Source organism: Tachyglossus aculeatus, chromosome 1 (assembly GCF_015852505.1).
Source record: "Tachyglossus aculeatus isolate mTacAcu1 chromosome 1, mTacAcu1.pri, whole genome shotgun sequence".
NCBI classification, from domain to species: domain Eukaryota; kingdom Metazoa; phylum Chordata; class Mammalia; order Monotremata; family Tachyglossidae; genus Tachyglossus; species Tachyglossus aculeatus.
The window spans coordinates 42,382,599-42,402,765 of NC_052066.1; the positions used below are offsets into that span (position 1 = coordinate 42,382,599).

At 43.2% G+C, this 20,167-nt stretch overlaps 1 protein-coding gene across 1 annotated transcript in view; it reads right to left on the reverse strand.

Annotated features, from left to right (window-relative positions):
* The window catches only part of GFM1 (G elongation factor mitochondrial 1), a 102,719-nt gene that overhangs the window by 55,658 nt on the left and 26,894 nt on the right, over positions 1-20,167 (reverse strand). Inside the window, exons 5-10 of the mRNA XM_038749095.1 lie at positions 14,977-15,093; positions 13,051-13,201; positions 4,944-5,098; positions 4,314-4,398; positions 3,536-3,673; positions 820-921 (exon numbers count right to left, since the gene is read on the reverse strand). Coding sequence (XP_038605023.1) covers positions 820-921; positions 3,536-3,673; positions 4,314-4,398; positions 4,944-5,098; positions 13,051-13,201; positions 14,977-15,093 — 748 coding nt within the window. The remainder of the gene's footprint in view (positions 1-819; positions 922-3,535; positions 3,674-4,313; positions 4,399-4,943; positions 5,099-13,050; positions 13,202-14,976; positions 15,094-20,167) is intronic.

Sequence of the window (20,167 nt, forward strand, 5' to 3'; positions counted from 1 at the left end):
TGAATCTCACTGTCATTTATCTCACCACCGTCCCCTTGTCCTGGTCCTCCCTCAGGCTTGGAACTCCCTTCCGCTTCGAAACTGACACTTCTCCATTCTGCCCTCCTTCATAACTTTCCTAATATCACAACGCCTCCAAGAGAGCTTCCCTAAGCTATCATTTCCCTATTCGCTATTACTCCAGAGGCACCTATGCAGCTGGATCTATAACCCATAAGCACTTGATATTCACCTCACCCCCAACCTCACAGAACTTAGGTACATAACCTTATACTCTACTATTTCCCCTAGCAATAATTTATTTCATTCAATCATATTTATTGAGCGCTTACGGTGTGCAGTATTATTTGAAGATCTGCCTCCCCGTGCAGACCCTAAACTCCTTGTGGGCAAGGACTGCATATACCAAACTCTGTCATATTGCGCTTTTCCAAGCGCTTAGTACAGTACTCTGCACAGAGTAAGTGCTCAATAAGTACCACTGACTGACTGAAAAGAGAGGACGACTCCATATTTTTTTCCTGCCTAGTCCAAGGTCAGCTAAGGTGTGAAGGTTTATGGGCCAGTCCGCTAACCTCTCCCCTGACTACACTCCACCTTTATTTGGCCAGAACTGAAATGAAAAGGAAGGAGGGGGCTGTGATTAACCGTGTTATTCCGAGGGCCGTAGGCACCTGTGGAATTTCAAGGTCCGACATTAATCAATATGCTCACATTCTTCGGGCAATTTAAGTAGAACACATACAGAATCAGAAGGTTAAAAACCTCAAGTGCGTAACATCAAAGCAAAACCTCAGAAGTAATGGAAACAGAACTCACCATTGAAAGCTCACTGCTATCTTTCTCTGTGAACGTATCCCCACTAGCACAGTCGATTCCAAACAATGCACAGATATCGCCAGCATACACTTCATCAACGTCCTGAAGAGAAAAAGAGTTCATGTGGGTAGTTCCGTGTGCTGCAAACACAGAGCTGAAATCTTGACATCTGGTGCGTAATAAACAATCAGTAAATGAGCAGGGAGATGAAAAGGTCTCAAAGTGTTAATTATGAGGAAAATTTTTGCTTGGGGTGGGCCAACGAAACTTCAGCAAACAGAACGGGCTTTCTGAAGCAGACCCTTTTTAAAAGCCTCACTTCACTCACTGGGAACCTATTTAAAAAGGGACCTCCAAGGACTGTATAATAATTCCTCAGTGAATCTGCACAATTTGATGAAAGTCTATTCGTTCTTTGGAGCTACTAAATGCCCAGATAATGGGAGACGGGATAATTAAATACAAGCCGTGACTTCAAAGGACGCTCCCGGTGCACAGGCTGAAAAAATGCAGCTCATTGTACTTAAAATAACTCTAATTTTCAACAGATGTACCTGGCCAACAAAACACAGGAAATTCGAGGGCAGAATGTCAGTGCTTTCAGAGCTTCCTGGCTTTTGTCCACTTGTCCTGAAAAGTCTTTGGTTATGTGACTAGATGAAATGAACACTTGGGCTGCCTAGAGCTTGGATTCCGGACTATAAAGAGGTCAGCTTCGCCCAAGGTTTTGAAGTTGTATGTTGCGCTGATTCGGGGAACTGTTGTCATTCACAAGGTGGATGCTCCCTGTAGCTTGACTCCCAGAATAGCGACACCGTCGATATCTAAGAGGCCGGTCCATTCAACTCGCTGAATTAATGAGGCAATAGCCCACTGCCGCGGGCCTGCGTGGCAAATGACTCCCACTTCTCCTGGCCAAGGCCAGTCGGCCTCAGGTGCGCGGGGCCGGATCAAGGAGGGTTGGACCCAGCTTCTGGTCATCTCTGGTCAGGAGACCTCGAGAAATGTAGCAGGGAGAGGCTTGGGCAAGACGGTCTGAGGGACCTGGGATGAAAACCAAAGTCGGGGCCCCTGTCCACGTGGACCTAAGCCTCCAGAACACCTTCAAAACCCAAAAAGCCTCCATCATCATCATCATCATCAATCGTATTTATTGAGCGCTTACTATGTGCAGAGCACTGTACTAAGCGCTTGGGAAGTACAAATTGGCAACATATAGAGACAGTCCCTACCCAACAGTGGGCTCACAGTCTAAAAGGGGGAGGCAGAGAACAAAACCAAACGTACTAACAAAATGAAATAAATAGAATAGATATGTACAAATAAAATAGAGTAAAAAAATATGTACAAACGTATATACATCTATACAGGTGCTGTGGGGAAGGGAAGGAGGTAAGATGGGGGGGATGGAGAGGGGGAGAGGAAGAAAGGGGCTCAGTCTGGGAAGGCCTCCTGGAGGAGGGGAGCTCTCAGCAGGGCCTTGAAGGGAGGAAGAGAGCTAGCTTGGCGGATGGGCAGAGGAAGGGCATTCCAGGCCCGGGGGAGGACGTGGGCCGGGGGTCGACGGCGGGACCTGGAACCAAACCAGACCACCACTCCAGCCTGCGTCAACGCAGACTGCCCCACAGTCGAATTTGGTTTGGCCCGCCAGGGCTATACTGGAAGAGGCAGCATTCTCCAAGGCTATTTACTCCTCTGGGAAGCTACCAGTAGAGTAGGAATAGCCAGGCTTCTCACAACTGAAAGCCAAACACCATTTAATAATAATAACTGTGGCATCATCATCAATCGTATTTATTGAGCGCTTACTATGTGCAGAGCACCGTACTAAGCGCTTGGGAAGTACAGATTGGCAACATATAGAGACAGTCCCTACCCAACAGTGGGCTCACAGCCTAAAAGGGGGAGACAGAGAACAAAACTAAACAGACTAACAAAATAAAATAAATAGAATAGATATGTACAAATAAAATAAATAAATCTGTTAAGCGCTATGTGCCAAGCACTGTTCTAAGCGCTGGGGGAGACACAAGGAAATCAGGTTGTCCCTCAGGAAGCTCACAGTCTTCACCCCCATTTTACACGTAAGGTAACTGAGGCACAGAGAAGTTAAGTGACTTGTCCAACATGATGATGATGATGATGGCATTTATTAAGCGCTTCATGTGGCAGAGCCGGGATCCCCCTTCTAGACTGTGAGCCCCCTTTCTAGACTGTGAGCCCATTGTTGGGTAGGGACCGTCTCTACATGTTGCCAACTTGTACTTCCCTAAGCGCTTAGTACAGTGCTCTGCACACAGTAAGTGCTCAATAAATACGACTGAATGAATGATTAGAACCCACGTCCTCTGACCGCCAGGCCTGTGCTCTTTCCACTAGACCACGCTGCTTCCTCAAGTCATGATGTCAAGGGCTACGTCCCTGCTGGGAGATCATCCTGAAATGCACATCCGCTCCCTCCGAGGGGATTTCCCCTGGCCCACAGCAGGAGCTGTTGCTGACTCGCCCCCAACCACAGACCTCTCACAAATTACACGCGACTTGCAACGCCAAACATAAAGGGTTGCCGCATCACCCCACATTTCCCTCTTTGATAAAGGTACCCAGGAACAGCAGTAAGAGAGAAGTTAAAAAAAAAGAGTAAGATGCTTGGCCCGAGTGATTTCCCCACGTGGAGAAGGCCAAAATTAGTTCTGCCCAAAATCGCCTTCCGTACCTCCATCATATCCGAATGCATGCGGACCAGGCGTTGTACGCGGACCTTCTTCCCCGTCCGTGTGTTGTAAATGGTGTCGCCCTTCTTTAACTCGCCTTGGTAGTTTCGCACATAGGTTAACTGCCCAAATCGCCCAGCCTGCAAATTCGACGGGAAAGGAACAATCAAATCAGTCAACAATATTTACTGAGTGCTTACCATCTACGGGGAACTACACTAAGCACTTGAGAGAGTATGAGTGAGGTAGAAGACGGGACTCCTCCCCACAAGGAGTTTACAATCTAAATGGCCAAACTGACATAAAATGTAAAGGAGAAGTGCTCTAATAGGAGAGAATGAAATCAACTAGACATTCAAGAAGGATAACCGGGAGGTAAAGTAGACGCCGTTACCTTCCAACCACCCCCGCGCTATTAATACTTAGATCATTGCACGTGCTCGGTTTTAGTGCAGTAAGACTCCCATGGAGTAGGACATTTATTTCAGAAAAGGCAGAGTAGTTCTCTAGGAATCCTAACGGCGACGCATTCGAAACCCATCTTTATTCGAAACATAAGCTACGAAAATGATTCTCAAAGCTATTTAGATGTTTATCCGTCAGTTCAATTCTAAAGAAATATGAACTTCCCTACAATTAAACAACGAGATGAGTTAGTGACCCTAATCAAATCCACTTGCCCCCGTCCAGCCCGCCCTCAAGTGACCGGGGGCTTTGCTCATTCCTGCTTTATCCGAAATTGAGATTAGACCAGTTAAAGGAATAAAATTCACAACCTACCTCCAGTTTAAAAGCCAGGCCTACAAAGGGTTGTGAATTGTCTCTTGCAGCACTCATCAGAATTTTGTTTCTTTCTTTTGAGCCCCTTAAAGCAAAGGAAAGAAAAGTCTGTTTACAGAACATAGGATTGGGAAACTTCAGTTCAGTTGTCAAAGCTAGATGCACAACAGTCATCTGAGGTGAATTTCCTGGGTTTTGAAAAGCTTTTCATCTGAAACATATCTGATGAGAACTCATTTCCCTTGGTACTGAAATCAAAGTTCTCAAACCTTTCTCAGTGCATAATTGAAAGAAAGTGAGTAAAATGCTACTATTATTGTTTAAAGATTATTACCGAAGGCCACTCAAAAGAAAAATAAAGATTCAGTTGTCTTGAAATAGAACAACTTTTCTTCACCGCTTTTTAGGATCGCTAAATTACTCATCTCAGCAGAGATTTGAAAGGTAAAGGCATCTTGAAAACTATAAATCACCCCGTTTATTTTTTGCAAAATAATGGCTCTTGCACTTACTGGCCTTTTTCATCTGGAAAAGTGAACATAAAGTGCCATTCATGGTGAAATGATAGAAGTCTGGTATGGCGAAACCTAAAGCCAGCGTGAAGAATATATCCTAGTTTACTGCACTTACTCTTGATTGGCAATAGCATAATTCTGGACTTCAGATGGATTAGGGAGATATTCTAAAACAGCATCCAAAAGAGGCTGCACCCCTTTGTTTTTCAAAGCACTTCCCACAAGTACAGGAGTAAAGGACCTCTTCACCGTTGCTCTTCTGATTGCTTGCTAAAAAATAAATAAATAAAAATTAGTCTAAAACTTTTAAAATGACACTGTGATTTAAGACAGCTGAAGCCAGAAATATAGCTTAATATAATAATTTGTCTGTGTGAGTATAAATTCAGAGATTAGAGTTACCAATAGAGGAGAGAGAAAACAACATTTAATTCCTTTTTTGAGGACCACAAGCGAGCATCATTCTTAAATTCATTCAATCGTATTTACTGAGGACTTACTGTGGGCTGAGCACTTTTGTAAGGGCTTGGAAAGTTCAATACAGCAATCAATCAATCAGTCGTATTTATTGAGCGCTTACTGTGTGCAGAGCACTGTACTAAGCGCTTGGGAAGTACAAGTTGGCAACATATAGAGACAGTCCCTACCCAACAGTGGGCTCACAGTCTAAAAGCAATAAAGAGAGACAATCCCCGCCCACAACAGGTTTACAGTCTGAGGGGAAGCAGACATCAAAACAAGTAAACAGGCATCAATATAAATCAACAGAATTCTAGATATATACGTATATACGTAAGTGCTATGTGAGGCGTGGGGAGCGAGTCGAGATGACATGGAAGGGAGGGGAGCGGGAGATTTAAACATTACACTTGCAGGAAGACTGTTCTCTCTAACTAGTCGGCTTTGTTCATTTCTGGTGGTTTCCTGAGACAAGTGAGACATCATATGGCAAAGGGACCTGCCTGTCCCAACAGTGAGAAATGGCTACGGAGACGCCCACAAAACAGCACATCTTCGCCAACCACTTCCATACACAACAAATCTGCATAAAATTATCACATGACATTATTATTAGACTGTGAGCCCAATGTTGGGTAGGGACTGTCTCTATATGTTGCCAATTTGTACTTCCCAAGCGCTTAGTACAGTGCTCTGCACATAGTAAGCGCTCAATAAATATGATGATGATGACCACGAGAACGCAACCCATATTTTAAAAGGGAGTGTCGCTTCTCCCCTTTTCCCCATGCCTTTTACAGCAAATTAGAGCACCCTTTCAGATAGTCTTTCATAATGAAGGTTCCTACTTGCAAATATTTTTTCCCAGCCCTATTATTAATGATGGCATTTATTAAGCTCTTACTATGTGCAAAGCACTGTTCTAGGCGCTGGGGAGGTTACAAGGTGATCAGGTTGTCCCACTGGGGGCTCACAGTCTTAATCCCCATTTTACAGATGAGGTAACTGAGGCACAGAGAAGTTAAGCGACTTGCCCGAAGTCACAACAGCTGACAATTGGCGGCGCCGACATTTGAACCCCTGACCTCTGACTCCAAAGCCCATGCTCCTTCCAATAAGCGACGCTGCTATTATCCTTTTTTTGTTAAACATATTCGTTAAATGCTCACTACAGGCCAAGCACTTGTACTAAGCACTGAAGTAGATACAAGCTAAGCAGGTTGGACCCAATCCAGGTCCCATATAAGGTTCACAGACTTAATCCCCATTTTACAGATGTGGGAACTGAGGCCCAGAGAAGTGAAGTGGTTTGCTCAAGGTCCCACAGCAGACAAGTGGCAGAGCCGGGATTAGAACCCAGGTCCTTCTAACTCCCGGGCCTGTGCTCTATCCACTAGGACACACTGCTTCTTGATAACAATAATAATAATAATAATTGGCATTTGTTAAGCGCTTACTATGTGCAAAGCACTGTTCTAAGCACTGGGGAGGATACAGGGTGATCAGGTTGTCCCACGTGGGTCTCACAGTCTTAATCCCCATTTTACAGATGAGGTAACTGAGGCCCAGAGAAGTTAAGTGACTTGCCCAAGATCACACAGCAGACATGTGGCGGAGTCACGATTCGAACCCATGACCTCTGAATCCAAAGCCCGGTCTCTTTCCACTATATCACCTCCACCCCAATCACACATCAATCAATTAATCATACCTATTTAGCGCTTGGGAAGTACAAGTTGGCAACATACAGAGACAGTCCCTACCCAACAGTGGGCTCACAGTCTAAGAGGGGGAGACACAGAACAAAACCACACATACTAACAAAATAAAATAAATAGAATAGATATGTACAAGTAAAAAAAATAAATAAATAGAGTAATAAATATGTACAAACATATATAGCCCCTAAGATGTATCCCCCCCAGCTCGGGGACTCTTGGGGGACGCAGGTTGGAACCAAGCGCTTAGTACAGTGCTCTGCACACAGTAAGCGCTCAATAAATACGACTGAAGGAATGAAAGATCTGGGAATTCCTTCAGGTCAGTCATTCAATCATATTTATTGAGCGCTTACTGCGTGCAGAGCACTGTACTAAGCGCTTGGGAAGTACAAGTTGGCAACGTATAGAGACGGTCCCTGCCCAACAGAGGGCTCACAGTCTAGAAGGGGGAGACAGAGAACAAAACAAAATATATTAACAAAATAAAATAATTAGAATAAACATGTACAAATAAAATAGAGTAATAAATACGTACAAACATATATACATATACACAGGTCCAGAGTTATCCCAAGGAATCCACTCCAAAGTCGAATTCAAGACTCCCTCATAAAATCCAATATGCTCCGGGAGGTCACAACTAACTGCTAGACCAGAGTTCTATATTTCTCTTTCCTAACATGGCATGTCCTTTTGGAGCCTGTCTTTGGACCTTGGTGTTCAAATTATTTTAAAAAGCAAGTAAGCACTTAGAACAAAATCAAACTCATTATTACTACTGTTAATAAATCAAAACCTAAAACCTATTATGGTTAATAATAAAATATTTACTTTTAGCAAGGATTGTGTGCTACCCAAATCTGCCTTAACCTTGGCTTTTGACCCAAAAAGGTAAGCACAAAGCTTTCCAAAATATTCCAAAAATCCCATGATGGGTATTTTTTATAAGAGAAGCAGCGTGGCTCAGTGGAAAGAGCCTGGGCTTTGGAGTCAGAGGTCGTGGGTTCAAATCCCGGCTCTGCCACTTGTCAGCTGTGTGACTTTGGGCAAGTCACTTCACTTCTCTGTGCCTCAGTTACCTCACCTGTAAAAATGGGGATTAAAACCGTGAGCCCCCCGTGGGACAATCCGATCACCTTATAATCTCCCCAGTGCTTAGAACAGTGCTTTGAACATAGTAAGCGCTTAACAAATACCATCATTATTATTATTATTATGATCACATAAAAGATGCTGAACAAATACCTTAAAATCACAATCTGGCAGATAAAAGCCCTTGCATGGTTACCTTTCAATAGATAGCTATTTGAATATAAATTCACTCAGGAGCACCATATTCTTTTCGGCACATCTCCATTAGCATATCCAAAGTAAATTTAGTCACGCTGGGAGAACTGTTCCATCATTTACAAGGAACAGGTTCAAAATCTCCTCATTTTCCAAATAAATAATCTTTCAGACAGGCCAAGAAATGTAATTATCTCACCTTGCATATCTCAGCAGAAACTTTGGTGGCAACAAACTAGCTACTGGTTACCATACTTCATTTTTAATAAACACCCGCCCTCACTAGCCATGACTTTCAGCGGTGAGTTCAATTTCCAAGGAAATTATTTCAAGCAAGAACTTGGCTGCCATCCAGCAAAAGGAAATCCATCTATGGTAACAAATTAATACAAAGAAGCCTGCCTCCGCCCTGCCGCAACTATTAGGGGCGACGAAATGAATTGGCTCCTGGGGGAAAAATAGTCAAGCGAGTGCAAGTGGATGAAATGACTGATGAGCTGGGTGCCCTTTCCACCACAAAACACTACTTCTTCTCCCACCACTTCCAGAAACAACAAATCTGCACTGAAGCTCACATGACGATGAGAGCCCAAACTTTATTTCAGACGAGAGCATCTCTTCTCCCCTTTTCCCCATGCCTCTTCCACCACAGAATTTCTCCACAGTTTGGCTAACAAAGCATTCTCGTCTTTCCCTCCGAGCCAGCATGGGAAACTCTTTTCTCCATTAGTCATAATTTAGAGAGGTTGGAAACCTTCTGTGCCCAGACCCTGTAAGTGTAAATCCACTGTAATTCGCATTCGATTTGGCTTAATCCAATGACTTCTCCAAATCAGTGCTCACACTTAGATACAGTACACTTTTTTCCATTTTAACAGGCTGACACCTCTATGGCAATGTCACCACAACCACAACCATCTAAATAATGTTGTCTGCCTCCCCCTCTAGACTGTGAGCTCATTATGGGCAGGGAACATGACTGCTAATTCAGCTGCATTCCCCCAAGTGCTTCATACACATAGTGCACATAGTAAGTGCTCAAAAAGTACAACTGATTGACCGATAAAATACGGCATACTGAATGGGCAACACTTACTAAAATTAAAACCGTCTGAAATGCAAAATTGTCACGATTTCCCATATACTCTTTCCATGTACAATCCCAAAAGACTAGAAACTAACCACCCCTTCAAATCAAATCAATCACACAAACAAGTTTTCTGAGAGATTCCCCAGTCTGTAAAATGGTAGCACCAAAATCAGGGAAAATAAATTTATTTAACTCATTTAACACCTGGGATAGCCTCACACAGTAGCGACCACCTTCCAATATTCAAGAATTACCACCTAACCTAGCTCTTCTAAACAGCTGTAAACAGTCGCAACAACGTAAATCCAAAATTCTCCTCATTCAGGGATTATCTGGCATTCCTTTGTTATAATACTACTAGATTCAGGTGCTTTGCACATAGTAAGCGCTTAATAAATGCCATTATTATTATTATTAACTCAAAACTATGCAGAACTTCGCTAATTAACAAAGACGCATTAAACACAGTAAATATAATTATAGGGTGTTCAAGACAATAGCTTAAGGGAGAGACCCTGGCAACAGCACAAAGTCATTTTTTTATGGTATTTGTTACGCGCTTACTATGTGCCAGGCACTGTACTAAGCTCTGGGGTGGACACAAGACTGTTAGGTTGGACACAGTCCATTTTCCCTAAAGGCCTCACAGTCAATCCCCATCTTACAAATGAGGTAACTGAAGCACAGAAGTGATCTGCCCAAGGTCACACAGCAGACAAGTGGCAGAACCAAATCAGAAGCCAGGTCCTTCTGATCCCAGGCCCGTTCTCTATCCACTAGGCCATGCTTTTCCTCTGAAATCCTGCTTCATGCTAATACCTACTAAATATTACAAATAATAAATTAGCACAGCATTTAGCATAACAGTGACACCTGTTTACAGTTAGATATAAATTCACCAGATTGAGAATATATATATATATATATATATATATATACAACATAAGGTGGAATTGGGATCTGCGAAAAATCCAGTTCATTTGCTCCACAGCCACCCAAACTGGATAATTACAGTGGTAAGTGCTTACTCTGTTTCCAGTATTGTTCTAAGTGCTGGGATAGACACAAGTTAATCAGTTCAGACACAGTCCCTGTCCCGTATGGGGCTTGCAGTCTAAGTAGGAGGGAAAACAGGAGTTAATTCACGTCTTTATCCAAACCCTGGGTTTTTCCTGAGGTTTATTTATTCGCTTAATGGACTGCAATAATGGCTTTCTTTCGAAAGTATACTACAGAAAGAAATGTTACAACTTTCTACTGTACACAACCCTCACTGATAAGGAGTGGAGCCAATGAGGAGGAAACAGGAGGGGTGGAGGTGGGCAAAGACTTTAACAGGTGGAAAAATTGCACAGAATCTGCCAACATCACAAAGGTAATAATCTTAACTGCTTTATTAGCCGGCTAAAATCAGGGAGCTTTGAAACTGGTGTTTTTGTCACAATTCACAGAAGAGTTTTGTCCATGAGATTGCTTAATTTATCCGGGAGTTTAGAGTTCCTGTCTGGGGACACCGGCACCTCTCTTATGCCTCCCTGTCACTTGGCCTCAAACCTGGCAGCTCCTTGAGCAGTGCCTCTCTCATCCCGGTGAAAGATCCCGAAATCCAATGGGGAAGCAGGGTGAAGTGGCTGGAGCCCGGAGCTGGAGGTCGTGGGTTCTAATCCCGGCTCTGCCACTTATCAGCTGTGTGACTTTGGACAAGTCACTTCACCTCCCTGTGCCTCAATTATCTCATCTGTAAAATGGGGATTAAGATTGTGAGCCCCAAGTGAGACAACCGGATTACCTTACATTCATTCAATTGTATTTATTGAGCGCTTACTGTGTGCAGAGCACTGTACTAAGCGCTTGGGAAGTACAAGTTGGCGGTCCCTACCCAACAGCAGGCTTACATCTACCTCAGCGCTCAGAACAGTGCTTGGCACATAGTAAGCGCTTAACAAATACCATTATTATTATTAGAGGTTCTAATCCCAGCTCCACCATTGGCTTACTGTGTGACCTTAGGCAAGTCTCTCCATTTCCCTGGGCCTCAGTTACCTCATCTGTAAAATGGGGATTAAGTCTGTAAGCCCTCTATGGGACAGGGACTGGGTCCAACTGGATTATTCTGTATTTTAATAATGATGGCATTTACAAAGCATTTACTATGTGCAAAGCACTGTTCTAAGCGCTGGGGAGGTTACAAGGTGATCAGGTTGTCCCACAGGGGGCTCACAGTCTTAATCCCCATTTTGCAGACGAGGGTACTGAGGCCCAGAGAAGTTAAGTGGCTTGCCCGAAGTCACACAGCCGACAAGTGGCGGAGCCGGGATTTGAACCCATGACCTCCGACTCCAAAGTCCATGCTCTTTCCCATGAAGCAATGCTGTAACTACGAATCTTGTACCTTTCAGCCTTAGTACAGTGGCTGGCACATAGTAAGCACTTAACAAATACCATTAAAAAACAGTAATTCCTGATTTAGTAAAGTGTATTAATGTCCTCACTAAAACCCTTGCTTTTCCAGGCTATTTTCATACAGAAGCTTCTGCAGTTTGCTGAGCATCTTGGTGCCTGTTCCCAGCCACCTGTGCCCATTGTAATATGGGCAACAAACTTTTTTTAAAAATCCGATCATCTTTCCTGTACACACGACCAACCAATCCAGTAGCTAAAAAACTTCCCGAAGATTGGAATCCTCCTGCATCTCTACTTAAGAAACAAAGCAAACCTGTACTACTCTCAAATGTCTCAGGTGGTGACATGACCTCATTTCCATACAAATAGCCAATATATTTAAAACGTCACTTCTCTTTTGTACTGTAGTAAACAATCCCAAAATATTAAACAATCCAACATCTTATAACTTGCATTTATATTTGCATCTTTTATTCACCCCTTCCTCAGCCCCACAGCCCTTCTAGACTGTGAGCCCACTGCCGGGTAGGGACCGTCTCTATATGTTGCCAACCTGTATTTCCCAAGCGCTTAGTACAGTGCTCTGCACACAGTAAGCGCTCAATAAATACAATTGAATGAATGAATGAATATCTAACTTATTTATATTAATGTCCGTCTTTCCCTCTAGACTGTAAGCTCATTGTGGGTGGGGAACGTGTCTGCATGCTCTGCTATACTGTACTCTACCAAGCGTTTAGTACGGTGCTCTGCACACAGTAAGCACTCTATAAATACAATTAAAATGACAAATGATCTGTTGAGAAAAAAACTTCCCCAGGGCACTTATCGACATTTTGACATGACTTCCTCAAATTTCACAGAGAGCAAAGTTCATCAACAACAGTATTTATTGAGTCTTTGCTGCTGGGAGAGTACGACAGAATTAGTCAATCCGACTCCTGCACTCAAAAAGCTTACGATCGGGCAGAAGTGATAGGTACTAAAATAAATCAGGGGTAGAGGGAAGCAGTTAAGTTTAGATACGCACATAAGTTGGAGGGAGGGATGTGCCATACTATCAAAAATCAATCCGTGGTATTTATTGAGCACTTACTGTGAGCAGAAACTAAGCTCTTGGGAGAGTACAACAGAGCTGATAAGACACAGTCCCTGCCCATGAGCTTGCAGTCTAGAGGAGGAGCCAGACGTTAATATAAATTTATTACAGATATGTACATAAGAGCCCAAATACTTTCCAAGACTATGATGAGTTTACTTGCCTTCAAATCAGACACCGAGGGGACCTTCTCTTCCAGAAACAGTTCACCCAGTTGCTCATCCGAATTAGCCACACATTCGATCAGTTCCTGGCGGCGGTCTGTAGCCGCAGCTCGAAACTCAGCAGGGATCTCATCGTATCGAATGATCTGGCTGGAAAAGGAGATGGGGGGTCTTCATTTTCATTTGTCAGAATAGCCGATTAAAGACGCTACCGATTTAAGAAGTTATGTGACAATCGATTCCCTCCACCTGAAATTAATCTACTCCCCTTTAAATTACGAAAAATATCTCTGGACATAGTCCGTTGCCCAGAGAGTCTACCGTTAGTTGATTCCTCTGAAATTCCATTAAGAGAGAAAAGCAATCTCTCTTATAAACAGCAACCAAAAAGGAGAGTAATTCCTAATGGAATGGTGATCAGAACAAAAAGGGACAAAAAGAACCAATAACAACAAATGGGTTAATATCTCCAAACACGTATTAGAATTAAGTTTTCCCTGTTTCTGAGTAAACACCATTATTCAGTTTCCCTACATTACCGAGCTGAGTCAAAGTCGGAACTATGGAATTAACATGAGGAAGTGTGGCAATTCAGAACCTGCTTATCTTTACCAAATAACAAGCCCAGAGGCACATAAATAGTACCAGAAGATAACATAACTGTATTCCATCACAAAGGAGAGAAAGACAGGGTAAAGAATCTGCAATTAATAACAGTTTAAAAGAACATATGCAATATCCTTAGTGCACATTCTTTAGAGTACTCCATTTCTCCAGGACCTGATGGAAAGCCAGCAGATGAACACATGATGGTTTAATTAGGTTTAGATCTGGTTTTTAGCTACCCACAAACTTTAAAAAAATATTTCTCCAAAACCGGACCTTCTGGTGAAGAGCTTGTCAGTTAGATTTGCTTCTGCACTGAGGAGGCTGGAAGCTCGCTATGGGGAGGGAGCCGGTCTACCAACTCTGTTGTTATACTATACTCTCCCAAGTGCTTGGTACAGTGCTCTGCACACAGGAAGCACTCAATAAATGGTTGATTGATTAACTGAGGAGACAGCAAGGAGCCATTAGTTCAGGCCATAGAACTAAATCCCAAAAGCTGAAGGGGAGTATAAATAACCACCTGTACATGTCTGGTGTGTGATCGTGGGCAAGTCACTTCACTTCTCTGAGCCTCAGTCACCTCATCTGTAAAATGTAGGTTAAGAGTGTGAACCCCCGTGGGACAAGGATTGTGTCCAACCTGATTACCTTATATCTACCTCAGTGCTTAGAACAGGGCTTGGCACATAGTAAGCACTTAACAAGTAACATTATTATTATTACAGTCGCTGCTGTGGAGAGAGAAAAGGCCTTCCAGCATTCTGGAGGGGCTCTGCGGCAAACAGACTTCATTATTCGTTACTCAGGGATTATGCTAGAAGTGAGCCTGATTCAGGTGAATGTCTCCAAGTCAAATTCCAGATGTGCCAAATCTCCAAGAAGAATGTGGGATGGGGGTGGGATGGGGAGAGGGAAGAAGGACATCCGAGAAACTTTTCTGACTCTCCACTGCTCTCCCTAGTTAGAGGCCACATTAATTACATTCACCTGTCTTAGAAAGCATAATCCCAACTTGAGACAATAGGCTAAAAAACAGGGAGATCCTTTTCCAGAAAAGAGTATTTTTTCCAGAAGTGAGAAGGGCCACAGTGGCTTAAAGTCAAATTGTGAAGCAATTATTGTTGCTTAACTCTACAGATAATGATTGCTTTTGGCAAAAGGAGTTTCTACCTTTCATTCCTTTTGAATTCCTGCTGCCCCATGTACAGCTATACATAATATATGGGTGTATTAGTTATCCTTCAGTCTTGAAGAAAATGCCACTGGCGGTAATATCTGCCTCCTTGTCTCTAGACTTGCAGAAGTTTCTTACTTACCCAAAGTCTCCATCAAAAAATATGGCCCTCTCCTCAACAAGATCGATAATGCCTCTGAAATCACCTTCCAAGCCGATGGGAATCTGAAGAAAAGCTGCATTGTGATTTAATTTGGACCTAAAAAGGGAAACAGTTTTCAGATTGACAAGAAAAGTATTTCTGTTTTGTACATAGGAAGAACGAATTCCAATAATCAGATACTCCCAAAACCCTACCACCACTTGAACAGCTTCTATTGACTGATTATTTAGAAATGTGAGAGTTTCCAATCAAAGGAAACCAGTAATAATCATAATAATCACTGCGGTATTTGTTAAGAGCTGGCTCAGTGGAAAGAGCATGGGCTTTCTGAGGTCATGGGTTCTAATCCTGCCTCCCCTACGTGTCTGCTGTGTGACCTTGGGCAAGTTACTTAACTTCTCTGAGCCTCAGTTACCTTATCTGTAAAATGGGGGTTAAGACTGTGAGTCTCATGTGGGACGTGATCACCTTGTATCCCCCCCAGCACTTAGAACAGTGCTGTACACACAGTAAGCACTTAACAAATGCTATTATTATTATTATATTAGGGTCCAAACACTGAAACTAAGCACTGGGGTGGGTACAATATAGGCTGATCATCATCATCAATCGTATTTATTGAGCGCTTACTACGTGCAGAGCACTGTACTAAGCGCTTGGGAAGTACAAATGGGCAACATACAAATTGGCAACATATAAATCGGCAACATATAAATTGGCAACATGGCTATCAGACACAGTCCCTGCCCCACATGGGACTCACAGTCTAAGTAGGATGGAGAACAGGTATTTTATTCCCATTTTACTGATGAGGAAACTGAAGCACAGAGAAGTTGAATGACTTGCTCAACATCACATAGCAGGCAAGACTGTGAGCCCGCTGTTGGGTAGGGATCGTCTCAATATGTTGCCAACTTGTACTTCCCAAGTGCTTAGTACAGTGCACACAGTACGCGCTCAACAAATACGATGGAATGAACGAATGACAGTGGTGGAGCTGGAATTAAAACGCAGGTCCTCTGACTCCAGGGCTCCTGCTCTTTCCACTAAGCCACGCTGTTTCTTTAAGCATGAAGCAGGCTCTGTATCTTTCAAATCGAAACACATATTTCACTACAACATCCTAGGTAGCAAGTGAAGCTGAATGAACGTTGGCAATGAGATAAATAACAGCCGCTAATAAGCATGTGCTATTCCTCGACAGTACTTTTAAATTTCTTCTCTCCTCTCCGAACCTTGGAGAACCATCGTCAAACATTATACTACACAACAGGCAAGTGGTAGTACTAACAATGCCTGTCCTCCCTCCTTAAACTGTGAGCCCCACGTGGGACCGGCAGGCGTGGCTCAGTGGAAAGAGCCCGGGCTTTGGAGTCGGAGGTCACGGGTTCAAACCCCGGCTCCTCCACTTGTCAGCTGTGTGACTTTGGGCGAGTCACTTAACTTCTCTGGGCCTCAGTTCCCTCATCTGTAAAATGGGGATTAAGACTGTGAGCCCCCCGTGGGGCAACCTGATCACCTTGTATCTCCCCAGCGCTTAGAACAGTGCTTTGCACATAGTAAGCGCTTAACAAATACCATCATTATTATTATTATTATTAACTTGTGTCTACCCTGCACTCGACACAGTAAGAAGTTAATACCAGAATTGTGATGATGATTACTACTGTTACTAACAGTATCCAGCGCTTAGAACAGTGCTTTGCACATAATAAGCACTTAACAAATGCCATTATTATTATTAAGAATAATGGTATTTCTTATGCATCAATTGGGTGCAATGAACTGTACTAAGGGCTTTAGAAAGTACAGCACCATCAATCATATTTATTTATTGAGCGCTTACTATCATTTATTGAGCGCTTACAGCAAAAACACAGATCTCACTTCCTGCCCCCAAGGAGCTTACTCTCTAAAGAGACATAAAAATATTTACTGGATAATAAAAGTACAATTCTCCAACCGCTATGGGTAAGTATAAATAAGTAACTATGCAAGGAGGCTAAGAAGGGACTGTTGGGCTGACAAAACTCATGTGTTGAGAATTAATATAAGCTCCTTGAAGGGAGGGAGTATGCTTACCTAAACCACTGTACTCTCTGAAATGCTTTGGTAAATTGCTCTGCCAACAGTAAGTGCTCAATAAGTACCATTGATTGGAAGTAGGAGCTAAAAGTCTATCCCCAAATAATAATAATAATAATAATGGCACTTATTAAGCGCTTACTTTGTGCAAAGCACCGTTCTAAGCGCTGGGGAGGTTACAAGGTGATCAGGTTGTCCCACCAGGGGCTCACAGTCTTAATCCCCATTTGACAGATGAGGTAACTGGCGACCAGAGAATCAATCAATCAATCAATCAATCAATCAATCGTATTTATTGAGCGCTTACTATGTGCAGAGCACTGTACTAAGCGCTTGGGAAGTACAAATTGGCAACACATAGAGACAGTCCCTACCCAACAGTGGGCTCACAGTCTAAAAGAAGTTAAGTGACCTTCCCAAAGTCACACAGCTGACAATTGGCAGAGCCGGGATTTAAACTCATGACCTCTGACTCCAAAGCCCGTGATCTTTCCATTGAGCCACGCTGGCTATAAAAAGGATATTATATCCATTTTAAAAGTGAGGAAACTGAAGCACAGATAAGGTAAATGATTATCCACACAGGGTAATCACACAGCAGGGACAAGGCTGATACTATCAATTAATAAATGATACTTATTGAGCGCTTAACACAACTCCATCCACCAGACACCTCCCTCTCACACCTCCCCTCCCCTCCTACAACCATACAACGCAGTCAATTTTCATCAGTCCTGATTTTACAGATTTTGTCACTGATCGGTTTTTGAAATTCATTGGCACTGCACAAACTTGTTTGTGCCTTGACTACACAGTAGGTGTTTCATAAGATATGGAAGAGAACATTGAAGCCTCTCGGTAAACGCAAGAGAACACCATGTCTCAAGGAGAACAAATTCATTTCTGCCATCCTCCAGGACTTCACGACATGTTTTGGATAGAACATAATGACACGTGTCCGGAGAGAACTTGTTCCAGTGTGGGAAGAATGAACCAGCGGGCGGCCTTGGAGAAGAGGCAGCTGAAATACAAGTTCTCCTTAACCTGGAGTTCACAAGAATTCAATCGTATTTATTGGGCGCTTACTGTGTGCAGAGCATCATCATCGTCATCGATCATATTTGTTGAGCGCTTACTGTGTGCAGAGCACTGTACTAAGCGCTTGGGAAGTACAAGTTGGTAACATATAGAGACAGTCCCTACCCAGCAGTGGGCTCACAGTCTAAAAAGAGCACTGTACTAAGCGCTTGTTTATTTTTTATTTTTGCAGCGCAACAGTAGAGAACTAGCTGCTGCATATCCACACCAAGACTACAGGGACCCCCTAGTCTACCAAGCGCTTAGTACAGTACCCTGCACCGTAAGCACTCAATAAATACGATTGATTGATTGATTAATGCAGTACACTGACTCTCCCTTTCTCTCCCTCATTTCCCACCCGCCTTCTCACTCTTTCTCATTCCCTTTTGAGTTTTCCTACGATGACACGTGCCTTGTCAGTTTTTCCCGCTACATTTCCCAGATCCACCCCTTCCTCTCCATCCCCACAGCCACCGCCCTGCTCAACCATTCATCATATCCCAGCTTCCCTCCCGCATCAATCTCCTCCTGATTCTCCTCGTCTCCAGTTTCCTCCATCCCCAGGCTACACTTTACCCTGCTGCTCAGATCATCGGGACAACCTGATCACCTTGTAACTTCCCCAGCACTTAGAACAGTGCCTTGCACATAGTAAGTGCTTAATAAATGCCATCATCATCATCCTTCTGCACACCTCTCTTCACTTCTCAGAAACTATCAATGGCTACCCTTCATCTCCTGATCACTGGGTTTAAGGTATATCAACTCTCTCTTTATTCCCCTCTTCTACTGCATCCCAGCTTGCACTCTTTGCTCCTCCTAAACCCCCCTTTTCGTTGTTCCTCATTCTCAAAATTCCCCCCCTTGCCTGAGCTTTCCGCTGGACTGGAGCTCCTTCTGCATTCCGTTCCACCAAACCCCAGCTCTCTACATCTTCAAAGCCCTCCTGCAATCTCACTTCCTTTGGGACATTTTCCAATTATTTTTTTCTTTTAGCTCATCCCTGCCTTACTAGTGCTTTAATTCTTCTGTATCGAATTTGTACTTCCCAAGCGCTTAGTACAGTGCTCTGCACATAGTAAGCGCTCAATAAATACGATTGATGATGATGACTTTATCAAATAGTAGTGATTGAGCACTTACTATGTCCAGAGCACTGTACTAAGCTCTTGGGAGAGTCTCCCACAGCATTAACTCCAACCTCTCACTGCACTTGGAAATATTACTTGACCTACTCCAATATTTGAGCATTTTCTCCTAACTGCAAATAACTTTGTTTCTGTCTCCTCCATTAGACTGTAAGCACTTTGTAGGCAAGGCAATTTGTCTTCTACCACTATTGTACTCTAGCTCTAATTCTATTTGTTCTGACGATTTTGACACCTGTCTACAGGTTTTGTTTTGTTGTCTGTCTCCCTTCTAGACTGCGAGCCCCTTGTTGGGTAGGGACCGTCTCTATACGTTGCCGACTTGTACTTCCCAAGTGCTTAGTATAGTGCTCTGCACACAGTAAGCGCTCAATAAATACGACTGAATGAATGAACTGTACTCTCTAAAGTACTTTGTACAGTGGCCAGCACATAGTGGGTATGCTTTATACCACTGAGGTGTATATTTTTGATTTGAAGCTATCAGGGTGCCACCACAAAGGCAAAGCCAAACAAAAGAGGAAAGATGATCAGGAGATTATGTAGGGGACAGGGAAAGTCTCAGAAAATAGAAAGTGAGTAAAGAGAGGAGGAAGAAGACTGGGGGTCTCCCCCTCTCCATCCCCCCCCATCTTACCTCCTTCCCTTCCCCACAGCACCTGTATATATGTATATATGTTTGTACATATTTATTACTCTACTTATTTTACTTGTACATATCTATTCTATTTATTTTATTTTGTTAGTATGTTTGGTTTTGTTCTCTGCCTCCCCCTTTTAGACTGTGAGCCCACTGTTGGGTAGGGACTGTCTCTATAGGTTGCCAACTTGTACTTCCCAAGCGCTTAGTACAGTGC